Here is a 24,932-nt window from a genome sequence, read left to right on the forward strand (position 1 = left end):
ACAGCATTTGCATCTCTCCTTCATCAGTACAATTTGTACAGGAGCCTAAAGATCAGAAAAACCAAAATGGATCAAACTGCTGTGCAGCAGTAATCTGTCCCCCTGGAAGCAGGAGTCTGAGCTGCAACACTGACACTCCCAGATTCCCACTCTGACAGAAGGTACACGAGTCTGACAGCTGGACGGGCACAATATTCAGAAACCCTCCAGGTTCCACCTCATCCCTGCTTGTTTTGACGGGAGAAGCCCAAGCTGAGGCTGAATGAGGGATAATGAAGTTTGGGACTGAAGAACACATTCCAGTGCTGGGCTCTGGCCAGCAAAGGGAGTCTCTCAATCTACATTACCCATGCACAGAATTGCTTGCTACTAGGACTTGCAGTTTTGTCTGGGGGTTCCTAATATTCTGGCCAGCTCTTGATGCCAGGAATTGAGAGGACCCCCAGAAGACACTGCAGAGCCTGCAGACTGGAGCCCAAACACAATCACGACACACCTTCATCCGACTCATTCCTGAAGCCCACTCACAAGCTCAGAGTTTCCGAAAGAAATGAGACATTTTGCTCAATTCCAGCCTTGAATCCTACCGTCCTGCTGTCCTGTATTTTTAAGAAAAGCATGCCAGCAGCCATCGTCCATCTTTTCCAATTTTACACTGAAATGGGATTTTCTGTGAACATCATTAGTTACACCTCAGTCTGGGGCCTGTAGATTATGCCTAATTAAGAGGCTTAACGTGGCTTAAACCTCCATGCAAAAGACAGTATTATCGGTTAACCTGCTGAAAAGATGTTTTTCCTTTCTCTTCTGGCGCGAGGAGCATATTAACGCACTCAGCAGGTCTCTGCACAGTCCTTGGACTCGCACTGCTGCTGGGTGTGTGGTGCTGCTGCAGAGGCACAGCAGACTGTCCCTCTTACAATAGGCTGGACCAACCATTCATCTGCAGGGAGGCCGGCAAATTCTAGAAAGTCCTTCGAAACTCCTTATGATACTATAATGACCTGGAGGAGGCAGTGAAGATCTGTTAGCTCCTCTTGTGTAATGATAGCATGCATTAGCAGTGCAATGTCTTTCTCCACCCCTGTGCTCTGAAGAGGAGATCAAACAGGCCAGTTTCCAATGGGCACTGGACCACTGGACAAGCTGTCCAGCAGCGCAACAGGGAGAGTCTGCCCACTCAAAGCTTTCGCCCATCTGTGTCGTTTCTCCATCATGCAGGCAGCATCACCGTGAGCAGAAGTTAGAGAATGCTAAGAAATGTGGACTTTGGTGTGGACACAATATCAAGAACTCCACAGACAGAAGCCAACAGAACAAGGCCAAGATTGTCTCATTCAGAGAACTGCTGTAGTAAGAGGAGTATTCCCAGCACAATGGGACAGATGTTGGCCCAATCCCTCCCCCCACCTCTGTGCTGAGTTTGGGTGTGCTCTGTTTTGAGCTTCGTGATGTATCACATGCATTTTCTCCCTGTCAAGATGACTCAAGGTCGTATACACGGCTAACTCATCGAACCACTCATTTTTCAAAATATAAAAAAAATCTATTTAAAAATATTTAAATAATTGAATAACCGGAAAATTGTGGCAAAGTTCTGTAATAGCTGTCAGCTAAAATGTAACAGGGAAATCTGAGAATCAAGACCTGTCATGCAAACCCGTGTGTGATCATCAGTGCTTGAGGGCTTCCTCGATGCTCAAGTGAAAACCACACTGAGACACCACTTGAGGCAACACTGATGTAGAAACTGTTTCTGCTCACCTGGTCTGGTCCAGTGAACACATGATCCCCCTTGAGCCCTGAGAGCGTGCAGAGTTTAGGATCTTCTAAATTCCTTCTTCACTGACAGTGAGCAGTCATACTAGCAAAACCCAGTCAACAAAGAATATTAAATAATCCATGCCTGGCACTTCTTAACAGATCTATCATTATGATTCACTGTGATAGAGGAAATTCAGGTAATGGCAGATTCTTAGAAATAACAAAAAACTACATCACCCATGATCCTTTGCTTCAGGCTAAAGGGCATCTTTACAGGCAGCCAGTGAGGCTACCAGCGACAAGAGCTCAGCTCAGAGAATGGAGGACAGTTCAGAGATCAACAATGCAACACAGACTTCCAGGTCACACGACACTCAGCACTTTTAATACGCTTGAGCAAAGACACTGTTTGTGAAACACAATTGGGAGCTGCTGGTTATTGAGTAGGAAAAAGAAGCGCTAAGAATAACTCGAGAGTTATTATTCTTTAGAATCAGGTCCCACTCTTCATCTTCATGTTCAAGGAAAACAGAACAAATCTACGTTCAGGGTCCTGTGAGCCTGGAGCAAACTTCTTGAAGTGCTTGTCCAAGCTCTTGCTGTAGGATCGTCTCAGACAAATGCCAACAGGATTCTTGACTCATTAGACTGCTTGCAGCCCAGAGAAGAGGGGCCCTGGTCCCAGCGTCCCCCTGGGTGAGCTTTCCTCCGCTCTGCTGCCCGCTTGTTCGTGCCGCCTAATCACCTGGCACAAAGCAGCCGGTGGAAAGGCCTGTGCCCACACAGGGGGAAGCCAATTAATGGCACACAATGCACAGGAAGCCCACTGGCAAAGTGTGGAGCCACACCCCCACCACCCCACTTCCTCGCATTCACTCTGGAGGGAAGGACTCTCTCTGCACAGCTGGGGAGCTCAGCAAGAACACGCTATAAATTTACACCATGCGTCTCAGAAAAATAAATCGATTAATAGCCTAAACAGACATCCAATACAATAACTACTGTTGTAAGGTCATCAAACATGGGGCTGTGGGCTGCTGAGGAGCACTATATTGGATCGGCTCTTCCCGATACTGCCGCTGTGTAGCTGAAAAAGCCTAGGCAGAAGGCGCCCGAGCTGAGCACCAGCCTTCCCGCATGGCAGGAGGTTTGATTTACTGGCCCTCACTACTCACACAGGACACTTGTGTGCCACATCGCAAATCTGGCTGCTGGCAGGTTTATCTAAACCACTCATGCTCGATTAAGGGGAAACAAACTGGAAGAATTATGGTATATGACCTAGCACATTGGTCATGACACTAAAATGAGTCTCTTTGTGCAGACACTCAAGTTTCAAAGCATGTGAAAACACTAGTCTCGCTTTATCAGTACCAGCTTAAAGAACGCATCGCGCTACCCTCTCTCATCCCCGCAGGACAGAACTGGGCCAGTACCGTGCTCTCAATCTTCCAGTTCTCCGTAGGCTGGGGTGAGGAGGCTCCTCCAGCATCAGAACAAGACAGGAGATTCAGGTAATAGTAGATTCTCTCTCTGAGATCATGAACAAGCACATCACCGTTTTGTTTCTGAACCAACATGACACTTGTTTCAAATGCATATGAAGGCGTTGTGCTTTTTAAATGTTCTTCTATGATCTGCAAAGTTAGAAGAACACTTCTAATTTACACTCCTGCTCTATGGAAACTACTACTGTACTCGCAGGCGCAGTGATCAGTTGTGCCTCTTTTGGGATAACGTCCATAAATAAGGCTTGAATTCTCCAGTCACAGGCAGCCAGTCTTCAGCCCCATACCCAGACCAGAAATAAACAACACCGAGACCCCCTACTAATCAAGAAACAAATTCAAACCATACTTTCACAAGCCTCCACTTGACCTTAAAATGAAGGTTTTTTCTAAAGCACTGTGGACTGACGGGGCACAGGTGAATAGCGACTGACCTCTCTTCTGCAGCAGGCAATCTTCAACAGGGCTCGCGCTGCTGGCTTGACATTCCTTCAGAAGATAATCTTCCGCCCACACACATCATTCGTTTTCAAACGACTTAACCAGGAATGTCGTTTTCTCCCCAGATAACGTACAGCAGCACAACCACACTCGACAAGCACCAGTCTCCACAGAGGGGCTTGAAACCCTGGGCTTCACCCTGCAGAGCAGAGCTGCACAGCTGCCTCCCGCTGCCTCATCCCGCCTCCTGCTGCCTCATCCCGCCTCTTACCGCCTCATCCCGCCTCATCCCGCCTCCTGCTGCCTCCTGCTGCCTCCTGCTGCCTCCTGCTGCCTCATCCCGCCTCCCGCCGCCTCCCCATCCCGCTGCCCCATCCCGCCTCCCGCCGCCTCATCCCGCCTCCCCCCTCCGTCAGACCCCCCTGACTGAGTGTCGCTGGAAAGGCAGGGCTGCTCTGCTGGGCTCCCTCTCCCCTCCTCCTCCGGCCGTGTTGCACAATCCCTGCGCCTGGGCGGCCCTTTCTCCAGCACACAGGGAGCAGCAACTCGCGCACATGGAAGCACTCAGACCTGCAGGACACCTCCTCCCTCAGAGGGAGGCCAAGGAGAGCTCCACTGCACTGCGAGACCCTCCCAGGCTCCCCCGCTGCAGACTCCGGTTCAACAAGACACCGGCATGGGCAGCGTGGCTGCTTCACACTCCCACAACTCTTGGCGTGTGGCTGCAAGAGCTGCTCTGCAGCAGGAGTCTAGCCAGGGCCAGGAAAGAAAGGGAGCGAAACCTGCAGGAGGTCCACACAGCCGCCAGGCTGACACAATGAATAAAAGACCCGATTCACAGCAGTGCCTTTAACATCACAGGAGCTGGACACGGTCCTGGTGCTCAGAAGCACACACATGTATTTAACCCATTTAACAGGGGAACAGTGCAGCCAAGACGGCTGTCAAAGTGTTTGATCCAGACAGGTGGCTGTGTCCTGACTGGACTGGAACTGGGTTGCAGGGCCGAAGCTTCGATCTGATCCAAAGCAAAAGTGGAATGTTCCCAAGATCTGGGCTGGATCCCTCTCTGCACTGCACTACAAAGCATTAATCCTATGGAAGCATGCAGGTTCTCCAGAAACGACTGTCAGGACCACATCTCACTCTCCGCTGGCAATGCTTGGTGCTCTCCGGCCCAGGGGCTGCTGGGACAGAAGGTCAGTGTACACCCCACACTTGCACGAACGTTGTCTCTGGGTTTTCTTTCTCTTTCCACAAGACCACAACGGCTCCCACCACAGCACAGGAAAGCCTCTCGCCCCCTCACTCTCGGGGCAGTCGGCTCGGCCCAGCAGGCAGACGCGGCAGCGTGCTGCACATGAACACAGCTCGACTCTCCACAACGCTGCTCCACTGCTGGCTGGCCCTGCAGGCGGCTGATCGCCTCTCTGCTCCCGCTTTAGGACAAATACGACAAACAGCAACCCGGAGACGAGACAGAACCCAGAGGAGGAGACGCGACGATGTGTGATAATCACAGCCCAGAGCAGTCTGAGAGGAAGCACGTTTATACACCCACGCACAGGTGGCTGAATATTATCCAGACACCCTGCTCACCCCAGGAGGAAGGGGGTGCTGCTGAGCATCAGCGGTTTCAAATCTCATCGCTGCCACACGGCAATCAGACTACTGCACAGCACTTTGATCCATTCCAGGCTTTACCAACAGCCAGCCTATTGCAGAAACTGAACAGACAAAACAGAAAAGAAGGCAACATTAACGTTACTAGCACTCTGCACAGGAATTCAAGAGAACAGCTGATGAAGCCCAGGCCAGGGCTGTCTGGACTCTCAGGAAGCAGCAGCTCAAGCAGCAGGGGTTGCACAAGGGCTGCACTGGAGCTGCATGTCCTGACCTATACCAGCCCCAGCCTGACAGCCTGACCACTCAGAGCCCTGGCAGGGATTCCTCAAGACACAGGACTCCTGCCACAGCAGGACAGGTGCCAGGACACAGAGAAGACAGGATTTTAGCCTGCAGAGAACCAACAACAGAAAAATTGTTCCTTAAGTGTTTTGTTATCAGAACTATTCCCAGTTGTTTTGGTGCTGCTTGATTTTCCACAGTGACAGTTAGAAATGTGACAGAGTGATGACCGGGCTGTGAATGTTTACTCTCCTGAACACGCCAGTGGCCGCTGCACCACTGTAATCACGTCACTCCACTGCCGAGCAGTCCGATATGATATCATACAAACTTCACTGCTTCCCGGCTGCGTGGGTCCCACTCTGCCTGGTGCTGATCGGAGTGAAGTACCACACTCAGTGCCCAGCAGCACGAGGCCCAGGAGTGTACAGGAGCTGCAGACTCGCACACAAGCCCTCATTACAGAGGCGAGAGGGGTCAGGCCTGCCAGTGCAGCACACGGCCCGGCTGTGGGACCAACAGGTGAGAGTAAGTCGTTCAGCCCACCAGCCTGTCTGGTGGTTAGGAGCTAAATGGAAGCAAAGCAGCGCCTGGCCCCCAGCACAGCCAGAGGAGGACTGCAGGAGTGGAGCTCGGCTACAGGCGGGAGATTCCCAGGATACAGGGCAGCCCAGCCCATCTGAGCACTGATCCAAAACCTCCGGACTGCAGTCTGCCACTGCGGATCAGCGGCCTGGCCTCAGACACCGGGACAACGGTCAGAACCCACCAAGCAAGTTCAGGAGGCGGCAGCCCTGGTCTTGAAGGGGGCGCCATGTCTGCGGGCTTTCACTGCATCTCAGTTATTAACAGCCTGACTCCTGCAGCTCACAGGAGACCTAGAAGAGCCAGACCCACTGGCCCACCAGAGCTCGGGCTGGGCTGCCTGCTAGTGTTAAACACGCAGAGTCACTCGGGAGGAGACAAACACCCAGACCCTCCACGCCTACAGGCTGTGCTGCGTCAGGAAGCAGGATTTCCAATCCTGTGTGAAACAAGGCTGTAGGAACAGAAATCTTGGCTCCCCAGACGCCTGCTGCTTTCACTTCCTCGCCTTAGCGAACGCAGGCTTGTCACAACACCCTGTGATGAGCACTGTACACAGCCATGCCTCCTCCCAGACAATCCCTCTGGGACAGCACGGAAATCTATATCACAACCCTCACCCCTCCCAGGACGAGCTGGCGGTGACCTGCGCTGAACTCTGGCTGCTCCGATTCCCATGTGGCTGTTCACCACGCCACGAGCCGACTGTCACAGTGTCGCCTGCAACTGCAATTAGAAGCTCTCCTACACAGTGCTTCACCAAGCTTGCCTATTTATTTAAAAATAAAACAGGCCTGCATACCAGTCGACTTTCATCCACCATTCAGGTATAAGCCCACTTTCACATTTCAAAACACCTTCAATATAATGTCTGCAACTGCATGTTTCAAACCTGCATTTTTTTATGTCTATCCATCTGTGTTCTACATGTACAGGTCTCAGCCACGCCTGCGCGGACAGGGCAGGATGACAGGGCAGGTCTCAGCCACGCTTGTGTGGACAGAACAGGTTAGACAGTGTTGGAGTCTGTTACAACAGTCACACTCGAGGGATGGCTCTGATGGGACATTAGTTAGATGTAAAATAATTATGGATATCAATCCTGATCTTCTGTTGCCAATGTTAAGCCCTCAGCAGCTCAGGCGCCTGAGCCGTGAGCCCAGCTCGGGTGTCCATGAGAAATGACAAGGCCCTGGTGACAGAGATCACAGGCAGCATCACCCTTCCTCACAACTCCCAGAGCCCCCGTCTGCTGCTCCGCTGAACAGTGCTGCTCCAGGCGACACGTCCGGCACCAGGACTCCCTCCGACCCCCCGACTGCCAGCACCCAGACTCAAAGCCCAGCCTGCTCCCCTCCTCGAGAGCAGCACGCTTCCATCGGACCGCGGGTGTGCCAGGAGCCGCGGAGAGTGCTGAGCTGAGCACGGACAGCTTCATCAGTCACACCGCGGCCTGCACCGCTGCCCCGGCCTCCGCTCCCGCCGGATCGCAGCCTCTCTGCGATATTGATCCTGCTGATGACCAATTAGGGAGCAGATGGAGGCAAATTCTAAAATGTGTCAGCTTTTAAAGAAAGATGTTTGCCCATTTCCACGCCATCATCTGCAGCTGGCCTCTGCTGCCAGCCCGTCCCCACAATCTCTTCATCCGCAACACAAAGCCTCTACTTCTCTGCCACTGTGGGATAAACTTTCAGGAAACCGCCCTGCGCGGGGAACCTGGGAGATTGGCCCTTTGTCTCCACACTGCAACTTCGCAAGCCGACAGGAAAGCAGAACTAGGTCAGACTGCCAGCGAGTCCTACGGGTGCCGGACTGCAGCGTCTTCTACCTGCAAGATGGAGACCCACACCCCTCCTCCAGACCCTCGAGCCAGAGCCCCGGACCCGCCTGTGCTGCAGCGAACACGGGTGCGACTCTGGAGTCACTCACTCAACCACAGGCTCAGGTCTTTGACAGCAGGAGGAAATGCTAAAGACGTACAGATCCTAACCCTCCCTTCAGGCTCCATCCTGCGGGCAATGTGTTACACTAAGGTCCCAACTATCTGGTCCTTCAAGATCCCGTGTCACGGTGTGTAAGGGGGGGGGGGGGTGAGAGTGGGGGTGCAGGTCAAACGCCAGGGCTCCTCTGGCATGAACAGCGCTGTATAAACGCGGGGAATGCTCACTTGCCGTTTGCCCGAGTTAATTTCTTGAATTTGTGCGATGCACAAACTTGGATTAGGAGTGACAGATCTCCGGACTGAAGTAAAACGTATATCAAGAAGCTTATAGGTCACACCTCGGTGATTGTGTGCATGCCCACACCCTTTCCACGAGATAAAACAATCGTGGCAGAAACGTTTCAACAGCGCTTCTCGGGAATCGCTCTTTCCTCCTTGTTCCTGTTCGCTCGGAAAACTGACCCAGGCTGGACGGCGGTGTCTGAGCCGGGCCGACATGCCCGAACATGCGATCGACCGGTGTCCTCTCGGGGTAACAGCGTCCGCCCAAGCAGCCACAACGCCAAACACCGTCCCCTACTGTAAATAACAGCTCTAGACATTTTGAGGAGTGGTCACGCTGCGGATAACACCCCATAAAAAACAGGGCAATGTCTCCGCTTTTACGCGCGTCGCCGAGCAGGCGAGCTCCACAGAGGAGCCTGACGTGTAGCCATCGAGCGGCGCCGCTTGCTACAGTATTGCCACAAGACGCCGGGAAAGCCAGGCGTTCGCAACGTTCCGCGAAACAACGCCACTCGTGTTTAAAGCAGAACCATGGGGCGGATTCCCCTCCCCTTTCTCGGTTACAAAGCTCAGAAACGCCAGAAACTTTTCTGCTTAAGCAAACACGCCGGGCCTGTGGCGCGATCGGGCAGATTCCATTTCTCCCCCGTTTCCAGCCCCGGGCTGCTCGGACCCTGCCGACCCACGGCCCCCCGCGTCATTTTTTTTCGGGGATCCCAATCCGCGCGCTGCGGTTCTGGTCAAGAAGGTCGAGCGCGAGCGCGTCTTGGATTTCTGGGGACCATGCCTCGCGCCCTGCCCTCCGCCCCCGGCGCGCGGGGCATTTCCTGAGCCTCAGCACGGGAGGCGACACCCCCACCTTCGCCTCTGTCCTCGCCGGGGGGGGGGGCTTCAAGTCATTTTCAGACACTTTCATTGTGTCGCTGTGTCGCCTTGGACCGCCGCAGCGGTTCCGACTCGCTGGGGACTGCCGAAGCCGTAACGGCAACAACAAACAGCCCTTTTACTTTTACTAGAGGGAAACTCTTGCAGAAGGGGAGGGGAGAGGGTTCGGTAAAGATGATGAAACACATTACATCCAACCCCCCTTGTCATGCAGAATAACGACAATAAATCCGATTTCAACGCGTACTGCCTGCCCCGGCACCCACGGCCTGCTCTGTACCGTTCTCACTTCGTAAAACGTCCACAAATGCCCTTTGTATCCAGTGGTGTGCATTGAATGCAAATATTTATTTAAAACAGTCCCTGCCGCAGCGCAAGCTACGTTAGAAAAGAGACCCTTCCGTAGCAGAGTGAGACGCAGCCCATTTTCTAGCTCAAATTGCCCAAACAGACTACAAATGTATGAAAATAGACATCACTAAATTAGCAAAAAGTGTCACGCAGCTGTTCGGTTGTTTTCAATGCAGGGAGCCCGTCCTCCCTCACAGAATCAGATATGTCAGAATCGACATCAGCGACATAACAAAAGCAATTTCTCGTGAATAAAAATAATTTCAACATCAGCCAGACATCAAGCCTCCAGCCCTGCGCTCGCTGCGCTGGCCTGCTCAAGCAAACGAACACGCAGACCGATTCAATCTCGCACATTTCACCACTTTTTAACACAATTTCATTTCCCAAGCCCCTCGCCGAACCACGGACGCACGCAGCACCGACTGAAAAGCCAGATTTTCGCTCTGCTCCGGCTCTCCTCCCTCCTGTAAGCAGACCCCGAGCCGTACATACCATCGCATTCCTGGCTGCCGTGCTCTGCGCCTGGACCGCCGGTCCGATAGATTAATCGGAGAAGACTCGCCACAGAAATCCCGGTTCGCTTTGCTCGCTTCGTCCAAGGAGCAGGATCACAGGCTATCCATTTTATTTTGGGAACTTTGACGTTTTCCTTTCTTTGGTCGATCCCCTTGGGCGTTAGAGCAGCAACAACAAAACCACCCTGTGCACCTCAAGAGCTCTTTCACGAGGAAATCATATTTTAAAGAAGAGGGGGCGTAAAAATGGCCAGTTTCAGTGTCTTCGTCAGGGTTCACCACGTTGTGTTTTGAGTTAGTAATTTTTCCTTTGTTGTCCCTCAAAATGCAGTAGGATCCTGTGTTTCAGTGTTTTTTCTGTTATTTGCAAATCGGTTCTCTGTCGCCGGAAATCGCATGCCCCTCGTCTTGTTTTTTCAGATACGAGCCTTTGACTTGAGAGGTTTTAAGCTCCCAATAATGGCGGCCTTCTCCCAAACCCTTTCTCTCCTCCTATTCCGAGAGAAAAGAGAGAGACTGGGCCACAGCGGAGACTCGCCCAGTGGCGCATGTACACAACTGCAGCAGCAGACCGAACTACTGACACAAAACACACACACACACGTACGTGCTAGCGGACCCACAGAAAACATCTGACTCGCGGAAAATCGTCTGAAGAAAATCATTATTATAATTATTATTTTATTTTACTACAGATGTTTTCGTATGTTGTAATCTCCAACGATTCAATTACATGTGTTGTCGTTGAGAAAAAAGTTAATTTCCCCAGTTTTTTTTTTTTCATCGCTCATGCTCTTTTTCTGACCCCATCACCCCACCCCTTCCAATTTTCCTACATATCCTAAGAAGTAAAACTTTTGTTTCTGTAATGGATATAGAATGGAAAGGGTATAGCTCTTCTGTTCTACCCTTGGTGCCAATACCAAAGAGGACTACAGACCTCCTTGTAAGACATATGGGCTTTCATTTAAATTAAATTAAAAAATTAATAAAATTGAAGCACTCTCTCTGTAGCTTTTTTCTTTAAAAAAAACAGCATGACCAGTGAGTACCCTGCTCTCCGAAGCTGAGCAAGGCTGGTGCAGTACTGGGAGGGGAGACCCCTGAGGAGAGCCAGGTGGCTGCTGTCAGTGGCGCTGGTAGCCCTGTAGGTGGCGCTGCCCTCCGCACCAGGCCACTGTGCTGTTGCAGGTGCTGTTCTTCAGGCGAGGTGGTTATTGATGATCCTGGGCATGGCTCGTAACAAGTGTCCCGCCTATCCCGCACTCTGGGCTTGAGCTCTCTGACCTTCCTAAAGCGCCCCTCCCGATTCTCACGGAAGGTTTCTCCCTCCTCCCCTGACCTGCTACGTGTCTCCTACGGGGGGGTTGAGGGCTTCAGGAATGCCTGCGGAGAAAAGCACTATATAAACGTAAGAAGGATTAAAAAGCCCTGACCTTTGTCGCCCAGGAGAAATTGCCTGTTTCGAGTCTCAGGTCGTGTGCATGTGAACAGAGAGCTGGGTGACATCCTCTGATTGCTTCCTGTCACCAACACAGTAAAAATGAGCTGCTGTTTTTAAGCTCCTAAGGAAGCGAGGACAGAGCTCATCTCAGTCGATCTCGGGGTCTGCGGCTGGAACCAGGGCCACACAGACTCTTTAGAGTCAGGTACTATAGGTGCCTAACTGCACCTGCAATTTCAGGAGTATGTCCCTATATCCTGCAGTATTCGGGGGAGTTTATGGTGTGATTGTAGGCTGTGTGGTGTGATTGTGTGCGCTGGGGTGGTGTAGTGTGATTGTGTGCGCTGGGGTGGTGTGGTGTGGTTGACAGTGTGCTGGGGTGGTGTGGTGTGGTGTGATTGTGTGTGCTGGGGTGGGGTGGTGTGGTTGTGAGTGCTGGGGTGATGTGGTGTGGGGTGGTGTGGTGTGATTGTGTGTGCTGGGGTTGTGTGGTGTGGTTGTGAGTGCTGGGGTGATGTGGTGTGGGGTGGTGTGATTGTCAGTGTGCTGGGGTGGTGTGGTGTGATTGTGTGCGCTGGTGTGGTGTGGTTAGTTCGTCAGTCTGCTTGGGTGGTGTGGTGTGATTGTGAGTGCTGGGGTTGTGTGGTGTGGTTGTGAGTGCTGGGGTGGTGTGGTGTGGTGTGGTTGTCAGTGTGCTGGGGTGGTGTGGTGTGGTGTGATTGTGTGCGCTGGGGTGGTGTGGTGTTATTGTCAGTGTGCTGGGGTGGTGTGGTGTTGTTGTCAGTGTGCTGGGGTGGTGTTGTGTGATTGTGTGCGCTGGGGTGGTGTGGTTAGTTTGTCAGTGTGCTGGGGTGGTGTGGTGTGGTTGTCAGTGTGCTGGGGTGGTGTGGTGTTGTTGTCAGTGTGCTGGGTGGTGTGGTGTGATTGTGTGCGCTGGGGTGGTGTGGTTAGTTTGTCAGTGTGCTGGGGTGGTGTGGTGCAATTGTCAGTGTGCTAACGCCATGCCTGAAGAAGTGATGCAGAAGGCTGCTATTGACTCCTGAAGCACTATGGGAAAAGTGAAACATGCCACTTGAGGAAGGTGCTCATTTTGAAATGGCAGGACTTTCAATTTACCCTTGCTGAGAGAGTCAGAGCAAGCGCGCTGTGTGAGTGCCCTTTCTGCTTCAACACTCTAAGCAGCCTCACCTCTCCACCTTCAGAAATGCGGGGTGAAATTTACTGGCACGTGGAACAGCCCCCCAGTCCAGCCCCCACCACCCCTCCTGCAGGAACCCTCTTCTCCGTCCCGCTGGGTCCCAGACTGCACAGCGTCCTCCCGGCCGTGACGCAGTGCCACGCGATGTGGCCGCCCCACAGGCTCAGAGGAGTAATTAGGGTTGTTTAGGTTATGCTCAGTGCTGGGTCTGTATCCTGATGACCAGTAAACAATTCCAGGGCCAACACCATTACAGCTGTGTCTTGCGAAATTCCTGAGGTTAGAATGACAATGAAATTGTCTGAACAAATGCACTCCATTTTCTTCCAGTATAATTTACTCTGCTCCCTCTGTGCATGTGTTCTGAACCTGAGCTCGCGAGGACGCGATTTCAAATCTGCGTTTCATCAGTTTCAAAACCATTTGTCACCCAGGCTGCTTCCTACGTAGTCTAGTTTAAAACTGTCAGCAATTCCTTCCAACTCACACCACAAAAACTTTTGCAGGACACAAGCAGAAATCCTGCATGTTGTTTCCTGTCAAAGCTATCCTTCAGGATGTTCCACGCCGGATTCTTCAGGAACCTGCAAGGACTCCCAAATTCTGGCAGGTTTTTTTTCTGTGGGTCTTCAGACAGCTTTTAGAAACTCTGCGATCAGCTCCAGGAGGAGGACTCCTTCACAGGACAGCCGAGCCAGCGCAGTTCACAGGGCAAGAAGAGGCCAGGCACAGAGGCGCTCCCGAGGCCAGCGCACTGACAAACATACCAATGACAAGAGGCCACACGACCCCACAAGCCCATTGGGTAAATGACTTCATATCCGCTCTGTGTATCAGAAGAGTCAGTCCTAAATAGGACAGGATTTGCTTTCCTGGGGTCTTAAGAAAGTCCTGAACTGGCACTGACGCTTCACTGAATTCAAACAATTTTGCAGAACAAGCTCCCAGTACAGCAGAGAGGGCACCTCTCCGGCCCAACCCTTTCTCCCAGTGGCCAACCGCTTGGGCAGCTCTGCCTCTGGACGACTCGGATCTGGAGGTGTATGACATCTGAACCGCTTCCGAGCAGGAGCAAAGCTACGGAGAAGAGGAGCCCATCCACTACGACTTGATAACAATGCCTGCCCAATACTCAGGTATAGTTTTTAAAATAGTCAGGTTTGCAGACAACATCAAAATAAAAGGTCTGACACAGAGAGACAGCAAATGGAATTCCAAAAGGCTTAGGTAAAACTCAGTACTGGGCAAGCAGCTGGCAGATGAAGTTTAAGACAGGCTGCAGGGTTTTGCTTGCAGGTAGTAAAAGAATATAAATACAAAATGAGAAAGACTGAGCAGGAAGATCTTATGAATAAATACTGAAGTGGGACTACATGGGCTAGATGGGCCAGATTGGCTCCTCTTTTTGGGGTAACTATTCTTTTGTGCCTGTGGGGTTATTAGCAGCTTACTCGATCCGACAGGCTCATCCTGTTATTTCTGAAGGGATCACAGAGATTCTGCTCCAGCTGACTCGTCTGCTTTCTGTCCAGACCCCTGTGACTCTTGGTGTAAAGGACTGTCAGCTGTTTCTCAGCCCTGAGTGTCGCCTGCTGTCCCAGGTCCTAGTCTTGATGCCGAGACTGAGGCAGTCAGCTCGGCGGTTCTGTTCCTGCCTTTCAGGATTCTGAGAACTGTGAACTGCCTGAACACAGTCAAAGTCAAAGTTTCAAAGTCAAAGTTTATTAACAAATGCACAACAATACAGCGTGCAGCAGTAGTTGCTGGCAATGACATGTATTTTCTACGAGCTCACTGGGGGGGATGGGGGGTAAAAATCACATCATTAAAGTGACAAAATAAGGTTATATAATAATACATAATAGTACAATAGAAATTGAATAAGATAAACTCAGACAGAGCTCAATATAAATAGAGCTGTGGTGTGTCCAGGGTGTGTGCAATACATTATGTCCAAGTAGTGCAGTATGATGAATACAGTGAAAACTGTGTGTCCATGTAGCCATTTCGGGTGATTTGCGAAGGAACTGCAGCTTGGCTGCGAAATCTGCTGCTTAAGGAAGCGCTGTTTCGAAATGCTCCTCTCCAGGGGGTCGAACATCATCCCTGCCCATGTTTTATACCCGAAGAATGCGCCGCCCCGTTACTGCCCTCTGCTGTCGCGGGGATGTACTGTGTGTGCCCAACTGCTCCGAGGTGGACAGGCTACCTTCATACTCCTTAATATATAAATGAGTGTCTATTAGTGTGTGCACACATATATGACTGTATTCATACATACGAAAACTACACATATGTACAAGTGTTACATCTCCTTATAGTTTTCTGTACCCACGGGGAGATAAGCAGGTTTCTCTTGCATTCCAAACGTCTACTGATTTCACTGCTTCGAGTGGGTAATACAAAACACATTATCAAATCACCCATGCCACTGTAAAAACAACAACATCTCCATTTAACGGTCGTACTGCTGTATTTCAGCCAGTTATTTATCGGTTTCTCTGCAGAGAAATAAAGCTCGTGTTTTTGGTATCTTCCGTGCCTCGTGCGCCTCAGTGGGCTCGGGGCGGCTCGAGGGCGATCTTCCGGGACTTTGTGGGATAACATCCACAGTCACGTGCCGTCACTCCCACGGCATCCGCGGTGCAGCGATGACCCGCGCAGAGACCTGCCCTGTACCCTCGGATCAATACCTACCCCCTCCTTCGAGTCCTCGCCTCCGAGTCTGCCCGTGTTCACCTGTGCAATAATACCGCCTGAACAGCAAATGGTTCAAGACGCGACTTGCGAGGGCGCCGCTGTTACTTTGAGGTATTACGTTATATACCGCGGAAGAAAATCAAAGAACTGCAACCCCGCTAAAATATTTTGCTCAAAATTCGTCAGATCTTATCGATATTTTGCGTACTCATGTGGATCACAGCACGCGCAAGAAATTTTAAATAAGAAAATTTACGAATTTTTAAGAAAATGACTTGAATTCAGCTGTTCATATCTGATGTCCGCTTTCTCACATCCACTAAAAACGCCTAAGCTGACCTCAGCTAAAATTTCACGTGATATTGTCACAACGCTGTCCCCAGGGGCGACCTGCGTCTAAAAACATCATTTCCCACGACACCATTAAGATCGTAGTGTCTTCTGGTAGTTGTAGTCATCCGTTCCTTTTTCAAGCGGCCGTTCGTGACTAGGGTGGGGGCGGCTTGAACTACAATACCCGTAAGGCACCGAGCTCAAGGCCTTTCCTGGACTTCCTGCCTAGCGGTGATAGCGGAGAGCAGAAGGAAAGGTCTTATCATAACAGACGAAAAACAACATTTAGTCAAACTTATGATTAGATAACCCCCGATCGCATAATTCTGTTCATTTGAGAAACCTGATACTTGGAAATAAAATGGTAAGCAAGTCTTTTATTTTATCTGCGACTCCGTTCGGCCGAAGTCAGGACTCGATAAGAAATGAATGGAGGCCCATTGGGCGTTTATACGGTTTTAACCAGATCTTGAGCGTGTAATTTACACCCAAAACGTCCTCTACTGGACTGAGACGACAGATGTGCCTTTCCTATGGGGCGTTTGACAATGATCGCCGATGAAGCGTATTCCCAGGTTGCGAGAATCTGTCGGGGCGGTCTGTTCGCTCTGGGCGCTAAATGCTACTGATCTCTACCTTTACTCTGGTATTCATTACAGGCGGATTGATTGATCTTCGTGGGGTATATGTTTGTCACATATTAATTCCTACTGCTGCGACAGTTGAATCTGTTTATTGTCCTGATCCCGAGTCCTGACCACCGGTTTCTGAGCTGTCCGCAGTGTCGAGCTGTCGCTTGCGATGCCCGCTCTTCCTCACTAGAAACTCTCCTCTTTCAGAACCTGCGCCAAGTGACCAGTTTCAATGGTCATCCTTTCGACTGCTGTAATTTTGCTCTAAATCGAAGACGCGTTCAGTGTCCCTGTGCGGATTTCGGTACGTTCTGTCCCGTCGAGTGTCAAATCTGTTGGCATCGACACACAGGAGAGTTTCTAAAGAGCCCGGAAAAAGGTCATTTTAAAAAACAAATACATTATCTGGTATAAATAATCGAAGCATATTTAATCAGACTGTATTATTTATTATTACATAGCACTTTTCTGGACACTCCACTGAAAGCTCTTTACAGGCCATGGGGATCCCCTCCACCCCCACCAGTGTGCAGCCCCACCTGGGTGATGCGCCAGTCCGCTCCCCACACACCAGCTCTCAGTGGGGAGGAGAGCAGAGTGATGAAACCAGTTCAGAGAGGGGGTTATTGGGAGGCCATGACTGGTAAAGGCCAGGGGGGAATGTGTCCAGGACGCCGGGGTTATTCTCATCGGACTGCAGTGTGTGGAATCGAGCTGTTGGTGTAAGACTCCGTCCAGACAGCAGGGCCGAGAGACGGAGCCGCTCTGACCCTGTGCTGTCTCTGACGGGGCTCTCGATGCCGTACAGCAGTCTTTCCTCAGTCCCTTATCAGACCCTCCCTTGTTTTCGCTGAGTCCCTCACATTCCAGGAAATTGCGGGGGGTGTAACCCGGCACTTCCCCCCGCCCTGCTGTGGGGCGCCGTGGCGCGCGGTTCAGATCGGAGCTCTCTGATCCCTCTAGACCCACCGGGCCGGCGCCGGGGCAGGCAGGTTCTGCTGCTCTGATCCGGCAGCCTCAGCCTGGTGTTGTCCAGAGCCCCCCCGGCTCACGCTGCAGGTGCAGGGTTCGACAGGAACATACTGGTAAAACACTGCTCTGACTTGTCATCTGAACTGCTCAGAGGAATAGCTTTTTTAAAACACGTTTAACGATGAAAATTTGGAATTTCAGCTTTGTGAGCTGTTTTTTTTGCTGCTCTTCTGGCAGCTCCTGTTGTTTTAGCTGTTTCATTTGCGTCCCGTTGCACCAGCTGCAGACCTGTAGCCCTTCGCCTGCTGCTGTGCGTTGCAGCTCTCTGGGCTGAATGTGTTTCCAGGAACGGGCTCTTCAGTCGAAACAGCATTTTAAATTCCAGCAGTGTAATTCGCCAGGAGCCTGCAATGGGACTCTTCCTCATTTCCCTCGAAACTCTCTGGTGTTCCTCTGACCAGGCCTGTGCGTTAAGCAGGCGTTTGATGTCAGAGGTGGGACTGTCGGCGGTCTGATTCCTTGAAGTGTCGAACTCGTAGGCGTCTGTCTAGTTCAGGCTGCAGCGTGTGCAGAATTCAGAGCGACGGAGCCTGGAGACAGCGCCCACGAGCTGCTCCGCCTCTCAGCCCCTGCCCTCCTCTTCCACAGATCCGATTCATCCTAATCCAGAACCGAGCAGGGAAGACCCGCCTGGCCAAGTGGTACATGCAGTTTGACGACGACGAGAAGCAGAAGCTGATCGAGGAGGTGCACGCCGTGGTGACCGTGCGGGACGCCAAGCACACCAACTTCGTGGAGGTGCGGCTCGGGGGGGGGCAGAGCACCAGCCCTGCTGCACGCCCACGCCTCCACTGGCTTACTGTAACTCCCCCATCCCACCTCCCACTTCCCATCCTGCTTTTGAGCTCCGTGGCCTGGTGACGGCACTGGGAGCCGCCTGAGGAGCTCTGTACGGGAGCTCTCCCCAGAGGAGGGACAGCCCCGGTCTCTGAAAGGAGAGATTCCTTCCCTCCCTGCCCCTCACTGCCCCCTAGAGTCCAGGCGTGTGACAGCAGCACAGCTGCCTCTCAGTGAGTGACCCCTCTTCCTCTCTGTGCAGTTCAGGAATTTCAAGATCATCTACCGACGTTACGCTGGCCTGTACTTCTGCATCTGTGTGGACGTGACGGACAACAACCTGGCCTACCTGGAGGCCATTCACAACTTCGTGGAGGTAAGAGGGGCTCTGCGCCGCGGGACGTCCCAGCTGGGCTCGGGGCAGCAGTAAGGAACAGACGCAGGCGGGGTTCTGCATTGGGATGGACTGACGGGGCAGGGGACCCGGAACCCACAAAGAGGGGCCGGATGGATCTTTCAGTTCTAAGTGAACTACAGCAGGTTGGGTTTAACGTTCAAAAATCAAATTTACATTTTAGATGATAAAAGTCAAATTTATGCTGTCAAATACACAGTCTCATTTCTCATCATGAAATGTTTTATGTCTTTATTTTTGTAGGTTCTGAATGAGTATTTCCACAATGTCTGTGAGTTAGACCTGGTGTTTAACTTTTACAAGGTAAGACTCCAGGTGTTCACACAATGAAATTAAGTTTTGATCATGCCTTTTGGTCATCTCTCAAGCCGATCACTTTGTGGGGAGTTAAAATAAAATTCATCGTTCCGTAGAAGAGAATGGATTAGGAAGCTGAGGACCAGGTATGTGCAGTTGACAGCAGACAGTTGCTCCCTCCTGAGCACACATGCTCTCCACTAGCTGTGTACACTGTTGACACAGACAAGCTTTTAACATTTTATTTATACAAAAAGTCCAAAGACTCAGATGGCAAGGAATACTTCTCCCTTTTTACAATAAAACATGCCGTAATCGCACTGTATAATTTTATATGGGAAACAGTGCCACCTTGTGGTCTTTGGTGAGCAGCCAAGCCTGCCTTTAGTTTCTCATCCGAAGGGCTTTGAACTCGCGAAAGATCTGCAAAGCGATCTTAATTGTGTTCAATTATAACAGACTCAGCTACAGAAGTGAAATACCTACTTTATAATTGCATTCATTAACCAATACAGATTAAAACTTGTCTCAAATTTTTAGTTTAGTTGAGTGATTAATTTGAATTTGGCATGCAAAGTGTGGGGGAAAAAACTTTTCTGAGAAGCATAAGGTACTTAAAATTAACATTCACTCCATCTTTCAAGTAAAGAAAATAGATAGGACAGTGAAAGCGACCTGATAACATTCAACTCTGGAAAGCTAGTTTCAGAGTGAAACATGACCCTTCCCCATAAATGGAAATTAAATTCTGTCTAATGATCTTCCTCTAATCCCTGCCTGTCTAAACCCAGGAATCCAGCTGTTTGCGAGGTCTATTTCTCTGAGCGAGACCAGTCCACTAACCTGCAGGTTGCGTCTGTGTTTGCATGGCAGGTCTACACAGTGGTGGATGAGATGTTCCTGGCAGGGGAGATCAGGGAGACAAGTCAGACCAAGGTTCTCAAACAGCTGCTGATGCTGCAGTCGCTGGAGTAGGACCTGCTGAGACGACCCACCCATTGGACACGCCCATCCAGGCCCCTCCCATTCCATCCCCACCCATCGATAGACCACACCCCCACTGTCTCCCCCCCTCTCTGTGAAACCGCTGTGTCAGATACAGCACTTTCCAGATCTCGACTTTTAATGGTACCTAGTAGTGAAACAACAGCAAAGAAGCATTTCATCTTACTTCTGCTACTGGGATCTGAAAAGTCCAGCTTCACTGCAATAGGAAATGGACATCTGCCATTGATTTTTTTCCAGAAATAGTGGCGATAGTTTGTTCTAATCTGAAAAATAAACACATGGTTTAAAATTACCTGTACCTGTTGCACAGTCAGATATGACTGTGCAAATGTTGATGTTAAGATATCCCGTTGCGCAGTTTTCTTAGCCTATAAGGACCACCTCCTTGCTTTGCTCAGTCTGTGCTGTAGACTGGGGAGCTGCTGTATCTGACAGCTCAGTGGGCATCAGTCTGCCTTCAGAGTCCCCCTGCCCGACCTCTCCAGGCCACACCCCTTCCCGCCCCTCTTGCTCCAGACACTACTCTCCGAGGCCCACAGCTGCCTGGACTCTCCGGGAAGCACAGAAGGCTGTACAGTACAGCCCGGCCACTTCCACATGGTGCAGCCAGGTGGCGCTGCTGCTGCCACAGCCCTGTGCTGGAAAGGAGGCAAGGATGGTCAGGCAGAGAGACGCCATCACTCCTGACCTTTTCCAGACGGGTGCTGTCTAGAAATTCAAATAAATGTTGCTACTTTACTGCACCTCTTCTGTGTGCCAGGCAGGGGACACTGCAGGTGTAAGAGGCTCTGCTCCTGCAGGTCTCGGCATGAGAAACAAAACATTCTAGTTGACCTGCCAAGAGCTGAGAGTCCAGAAGCCCAGCGGCTGGTCAGTGGTCTCCTGCCTGACGAGCAGAGCAGCCACAGTGCCCGGCCGCGCCTGGCACACGGGTCTACAACAACACAGAGAGGCCCCTGACTCTGAAAGATACCAGTCGCCAGTCAGTCGGAGTTAATGGTCGTGTGCTAATTTTTTTATTGTACTTTGTTGTAATGCTATGAACTTCTGTTTATGTATACTTTTCCAATTTTTCTGAGTTCTTGTGAGTTTGTGGAAAACAATTGTGCTCAATTCCAACTCGTAAGCAGACCCTTGGTTGTTTATTTGAATTAAACAGGTGGCATTCGGTGGCAAGAACGTTGATGTAGGTCTCTGTGAGTGGGGGCGATCCAGCACACTGTAGCTGGCTGTTGCTTATGCACAGGAGGCTACGGGCTGTTAATTGCGAATGTGCATTAAGGCTCTGTTTTGTTGTGCAATGGAAGGTTACCATGCTCAGAGGAAAATGAAGCTGATGGTGACAGCTGGGCTGGTGGGTGGAGTCACATTTTGGGGATCTAACTCTCAAGCATGAAAGCATCTACTGTGGTACACATCATATTTCTATATGAGTCACTGCCAGTCCCTTCCTTGTACTTTAGCACCACCTCAGTGCTATAGAGTGTAAACAGATCTGAGAATATAAGGAAAGAGGAGAACCAAGAAAAGGACAGAATAGCTTTTTTCTGTGAAAACCTGCACCAAAAGGAGCAGTACAGTAAATATACCTGTTTTCAAGCAGTACTTCAGTGTGGGAACAGGTTTGAAATCCCGTCATCTGGGCACTGCCTGATGTCCAAGAGCTCGTAGGGCTCAAAGTGCTGGTTCCATTCCTCAGATTCAGAGTTCCATGCCATGGTTTTAGGAATAAATCTTAGTTTCCCCTTCTCAGAACCTCTTCCCAATTCCAATACAACCTTTGCACTGTAGACAAAGACAAAGGTGTAGCTGAGCCCGCTGAGAGAAAGATGTCTATTCAGACCACGAGAAGAAATTCACTCTAATGATCAAGACCCTGGGATGAAGGACCTCAAGTGGAACGTATAGCTTTTAAATCCGACTCGGGCTCGGTAACGAGGTCACTGCTGGTCTCGAACCCAGAGCCACCTTGCTGAGCGTGGATTGCTGAGAGTCTGGAAGAGGTCTTCATTTCAGATGTAGATTGTGTTTTTGTTTTTTAAAATTTTGTGCCCTGAGATACAAATCAAGATATATAGTGCTGTATCAGTAGATCCTCATCCTGCCCAGTTCATCTGCGTGTGTGAGATCTGTGCTGTTCATGTTGTTGTGCCACTGAAGCCTTTGTGTCAACATATCTTCCAGATTCACTCTTTATATGTATATACACATTACTAAAAATGAATGAACTCGTGTAATAAACAGTAAGAAATAAAATCGACTTTTCTTATTAAGTTCTTTTAAACATAAGTAGTGATGTTATTGGTATATATTTTTCCTAAATCTGGGAGTTTTGAGATCCAATACTGCAAGCTAATAAAACTATTTCTGACCAAGACTGATGTCATTACAGTACTATTCCTAGAAGCCGCAGCGGATATGTTGTAATTGCAGACAGGCACTGAACCAAGAGCAATCAGCCATCACTGCTTAAACGTGTAGCCACAATTCTAGGATAAATATAAAAGTCTCCCATCCCAACTAAACTGAACAGTACAGGCCTTCCCAGTCCTGGTCCAGGAGTGCCGGTACATCCACAGGTTTTCATTCCAGCTAAATCCTCTCATTGAACTAATTCAGTTCAGATCAACAGCTTCTCCCAGCTCTTCGGGTGCTGCTACTGTGAAGAAACTGGAAGACCTGCAGCACACGAGCTCTCCAGGTCCAGAGCTGGACAGCCGCCAATATGATGCCCCTTTTCTGACTGGGGGAGCTCTTCGCAAAGAAGCCCTCTCAGTACGGTCTCTGCAATTTAAACATAAAACCGAACTGATGTCTAATTATTCCTAACTCCCGCTAATGCTGCTGTTAATAATTAAACGTTCCTCCTTACTGTTCTTCAGGGGGGGCAGAGTCGTGCAGCAGCCAGAGCCTCGTTAATTAGACACCAGGCAGCCCAGTGTGTGCAACCCGGCTGCAGCACGACTCCACCAACCTGTGCGTGACGAGAACACTGCGCTGCCCAATCACTCGCCAGCCCACCCCACCCCCACACCTCAGACTTCTACACTGATTATGAGAAACAACAGAAGAGAAATACAGTCCACAAAGTCCACTTGTTCTTGAACGCTTGCTCTCCTTTAATTTGCTTTTAGTCACAATGGATATCAAGGTTCAGAACACTGGCTTTTTTTCAGGTAGTTTCCATAAATCATCATCACTGTTCTGCTGGGAAACAAGGAGAGAAAATAAATGATGATAGAAATTAACAATTTAAATCCATTTTCTGTTGAAGTGTCGGAGAATGAAAAAAAAACAAACAAATCAAATCAGATTTCAGATGCAAAACACAGCCAACCACTGGTGCCCGGTGTAGAATGCTTTGGTTAGGAATAAAGAATAATCAATGTAACTTCAGAAATTAAAACCTCAGATGTTATTTGAAAACTTAAAATGAGATCAACCAGGTGAAACTTTTCACATGAAAAGTGCGAGAAATTAAACTGGTCTCTTTTAAAACAGGAATAAGATTTCAACAACTCTCCTCCTATAAAAAATGATTTTACAATGCTTTTTTACATAAAAGCTGTGATAGTTACTGCAATACTACATGCAGTTCATGCACATTAGTTGTTCCTGAGTTATTGATGGTGATATATTATGAGGAGATGTGTTGCTATATTAGACCTTTGCTATATTATTACATCTATTTCATCAGCTTATAGCACAGTGTGTACAAATGCAAATTTCCCTAGCTAGGGGCATCTGTCAATAAAATTAAAAAAATATACAAATACAAAGCAAGATTCTACTATTTTATCACATTTTTAACTATATGGAAATTTTGTCTGGGGGAAAATTAGACTTTATTTGACTAATTTTATAAAGAAAAAGATTAATCAGTGAAAAGCATTTTGAAATAAGAATACCGAATTTCCAGTATTACTTTGCTGCAAATTAACAGTAGTCTCCTCTTCGCAATTATGATTTAAAAAAGCACTTCATTGCCATCTAGTGCCCATTTTGTAGTAATGCATCCACAGGGAGGATAATAACTTAAAAATATAACTATATCTAACTATCGGAGCTCCTCTCCGATACAAGTTCGAGTATAATTTTACCCAAATCAAGGGTAAGCCTTCTACCCTCTTGTCCGTTGTCCAGGTTCATTATTCCACAGCTGCTTCTCTGGAGTGTTAGTAGCAGAGACAGTGAGAAACGTATCCCACCAAAGAAGATGTGGACATACTTATCTGTATCGCAGACATGGGAATCACCTGCCTTCATGGCATTCCTGATCTCAGGTGTTTAACACGGCAGTGCCTGCTTTTGTATCCTCCTGTCCCAGGAAACACTTCAGGCGCCTGAGACAGCAGCAAACGCGCAGCACCAGGCCCAACGAGAGTCAGTGGCCATGAGCCATCCATCTACCCGAATTTGTGTCTGTGCCACAGCAAGCAGTTACAAAATTGCCACAGAAATTAAGTCAAAGCAGCTGTTTGAATATTTGCCCTGTCGTTTTCAGGATGGTACAAGAATCTTCAGTATCTGTGCGTTTTAAGAAACATCTTTAAAACTGCACTGAAAGACAGTTTGAAAAACTAATGATTGAGCAGTCTTAAAACAGGACACACTCAAAACAGTGGCAAAAAACCTTAAATGCTGGATCAAAAAGATCTTTCTTTAGGAAATAAAAGAGGGCTGGGAGCCATCTGTACCATTTCAGAGACTGCTTAAAACAGTTCTTTTTGATGGAATTATAATAGATTTCAGGAGCAGTGCCTTTAAGGGCTGCTGTTAGCTAACAGTACTTAGGATCTCATCCATCTTTTTCTAAAAAACAATTCCAGGTGTTTGTTTTGACAGCTTGGCTGGGTAGTCTGTTCCAGACTGCATTCAGTGATTTGATATTGCACTTCATCCAAAG

General features: G+C 49.6%; 2 protein-coding genes and 1 long non-coding RNA gene across 6 annotated transcripts in view; 1 reads left to right on the plus strand and 2 right to left on the minus strand.

Annotated features, from left to right (window-relative positions):
• The window catches only part of arhgap35a (Rho GTPase activating protein 35a), a 51,398-nt gene extending 40,642 nt beyond the window's left edge, over positions 1–10,756 (minus strand). The window contains exon 1 of one of the 3 annotated variants that reach the window (XM_088627298.1): positions 10,168–10,756. The gene's annotated coding sequence lies outside the window, so the exon portion shown is untranslated. Of the gene's footprint in view, positions 1–3,706; positions 3,926–9,295; positions 9,434–10,167 lie in introns of those variants that run through there. The other 2 variants (XM_088627301.1, XM_088627300.1) reach the window with 2 other exon arrangements.
• An 87-nt stretch (positions 10,757–10,843) lies between these two features.
• On the minus strand, positions 10,844–15,954 carry LOC148672017 (uncharacterized). 2 transcript variants are annotated; one of them, XR_015935631.1, is made up of 2 exons: positions 15,530–15,954; positions 10,844–11,576 (listed from the first exon to the last, which is right to left on the minus strand). It is a non-coding gene; the product is annotated as an uncharacterized LOC148672017 (long non-coding RNA). The 2 variants fall into 2 exon arrangements; XR_015935632.1 differs by lacking the exon at positions 10,844–11,576 and adding an exon at positions 14,536–15,051.
• Positions 15,955–16,072: 118 nt separating this feature from the next.
• ap2s1 (adaptor related protein complex 2 subunit sigma 1) lies at positions 16,073–22,282 on the plus strand. Its single transcript, XM_088627313.1, has 5 exons — positions 16,073–16,229; positions 18,118–18,267; positions 18,569–18,682; positions 18,965–19,024; positions 19,892–22,282. Exons 1-5 carry the CDS (start codon positions 16,227–16,229, stop codon positions 19,991–19,993), a joined length of 429 nt encoding a protein of 142 aa, XP_088483439.1. The 5' UTR covers positions 16,073–16,226; the 3' UTR covers positions 19,994–22,282.
• Positions 22,283–24,932: the final 2,650 nt, after the last annotated feature.

This window comes from Lepisosteus platostomus, chromosome 4 (genome assembly GCF_059453375.1).
Source record: "Lepisosteus platostomus isolate fLepPlt1 chromosome 4, fLepPlt1.hap1, whole genome shotgun sequence".
Taxonomy (NCBI): domain Eukaryota; kingdom Metazoa; phylum Chordata; class Actinopteri; order Semionotiformes; family Lepisosteidae; genus Lepisosteus; species Lepisosteus platostomus.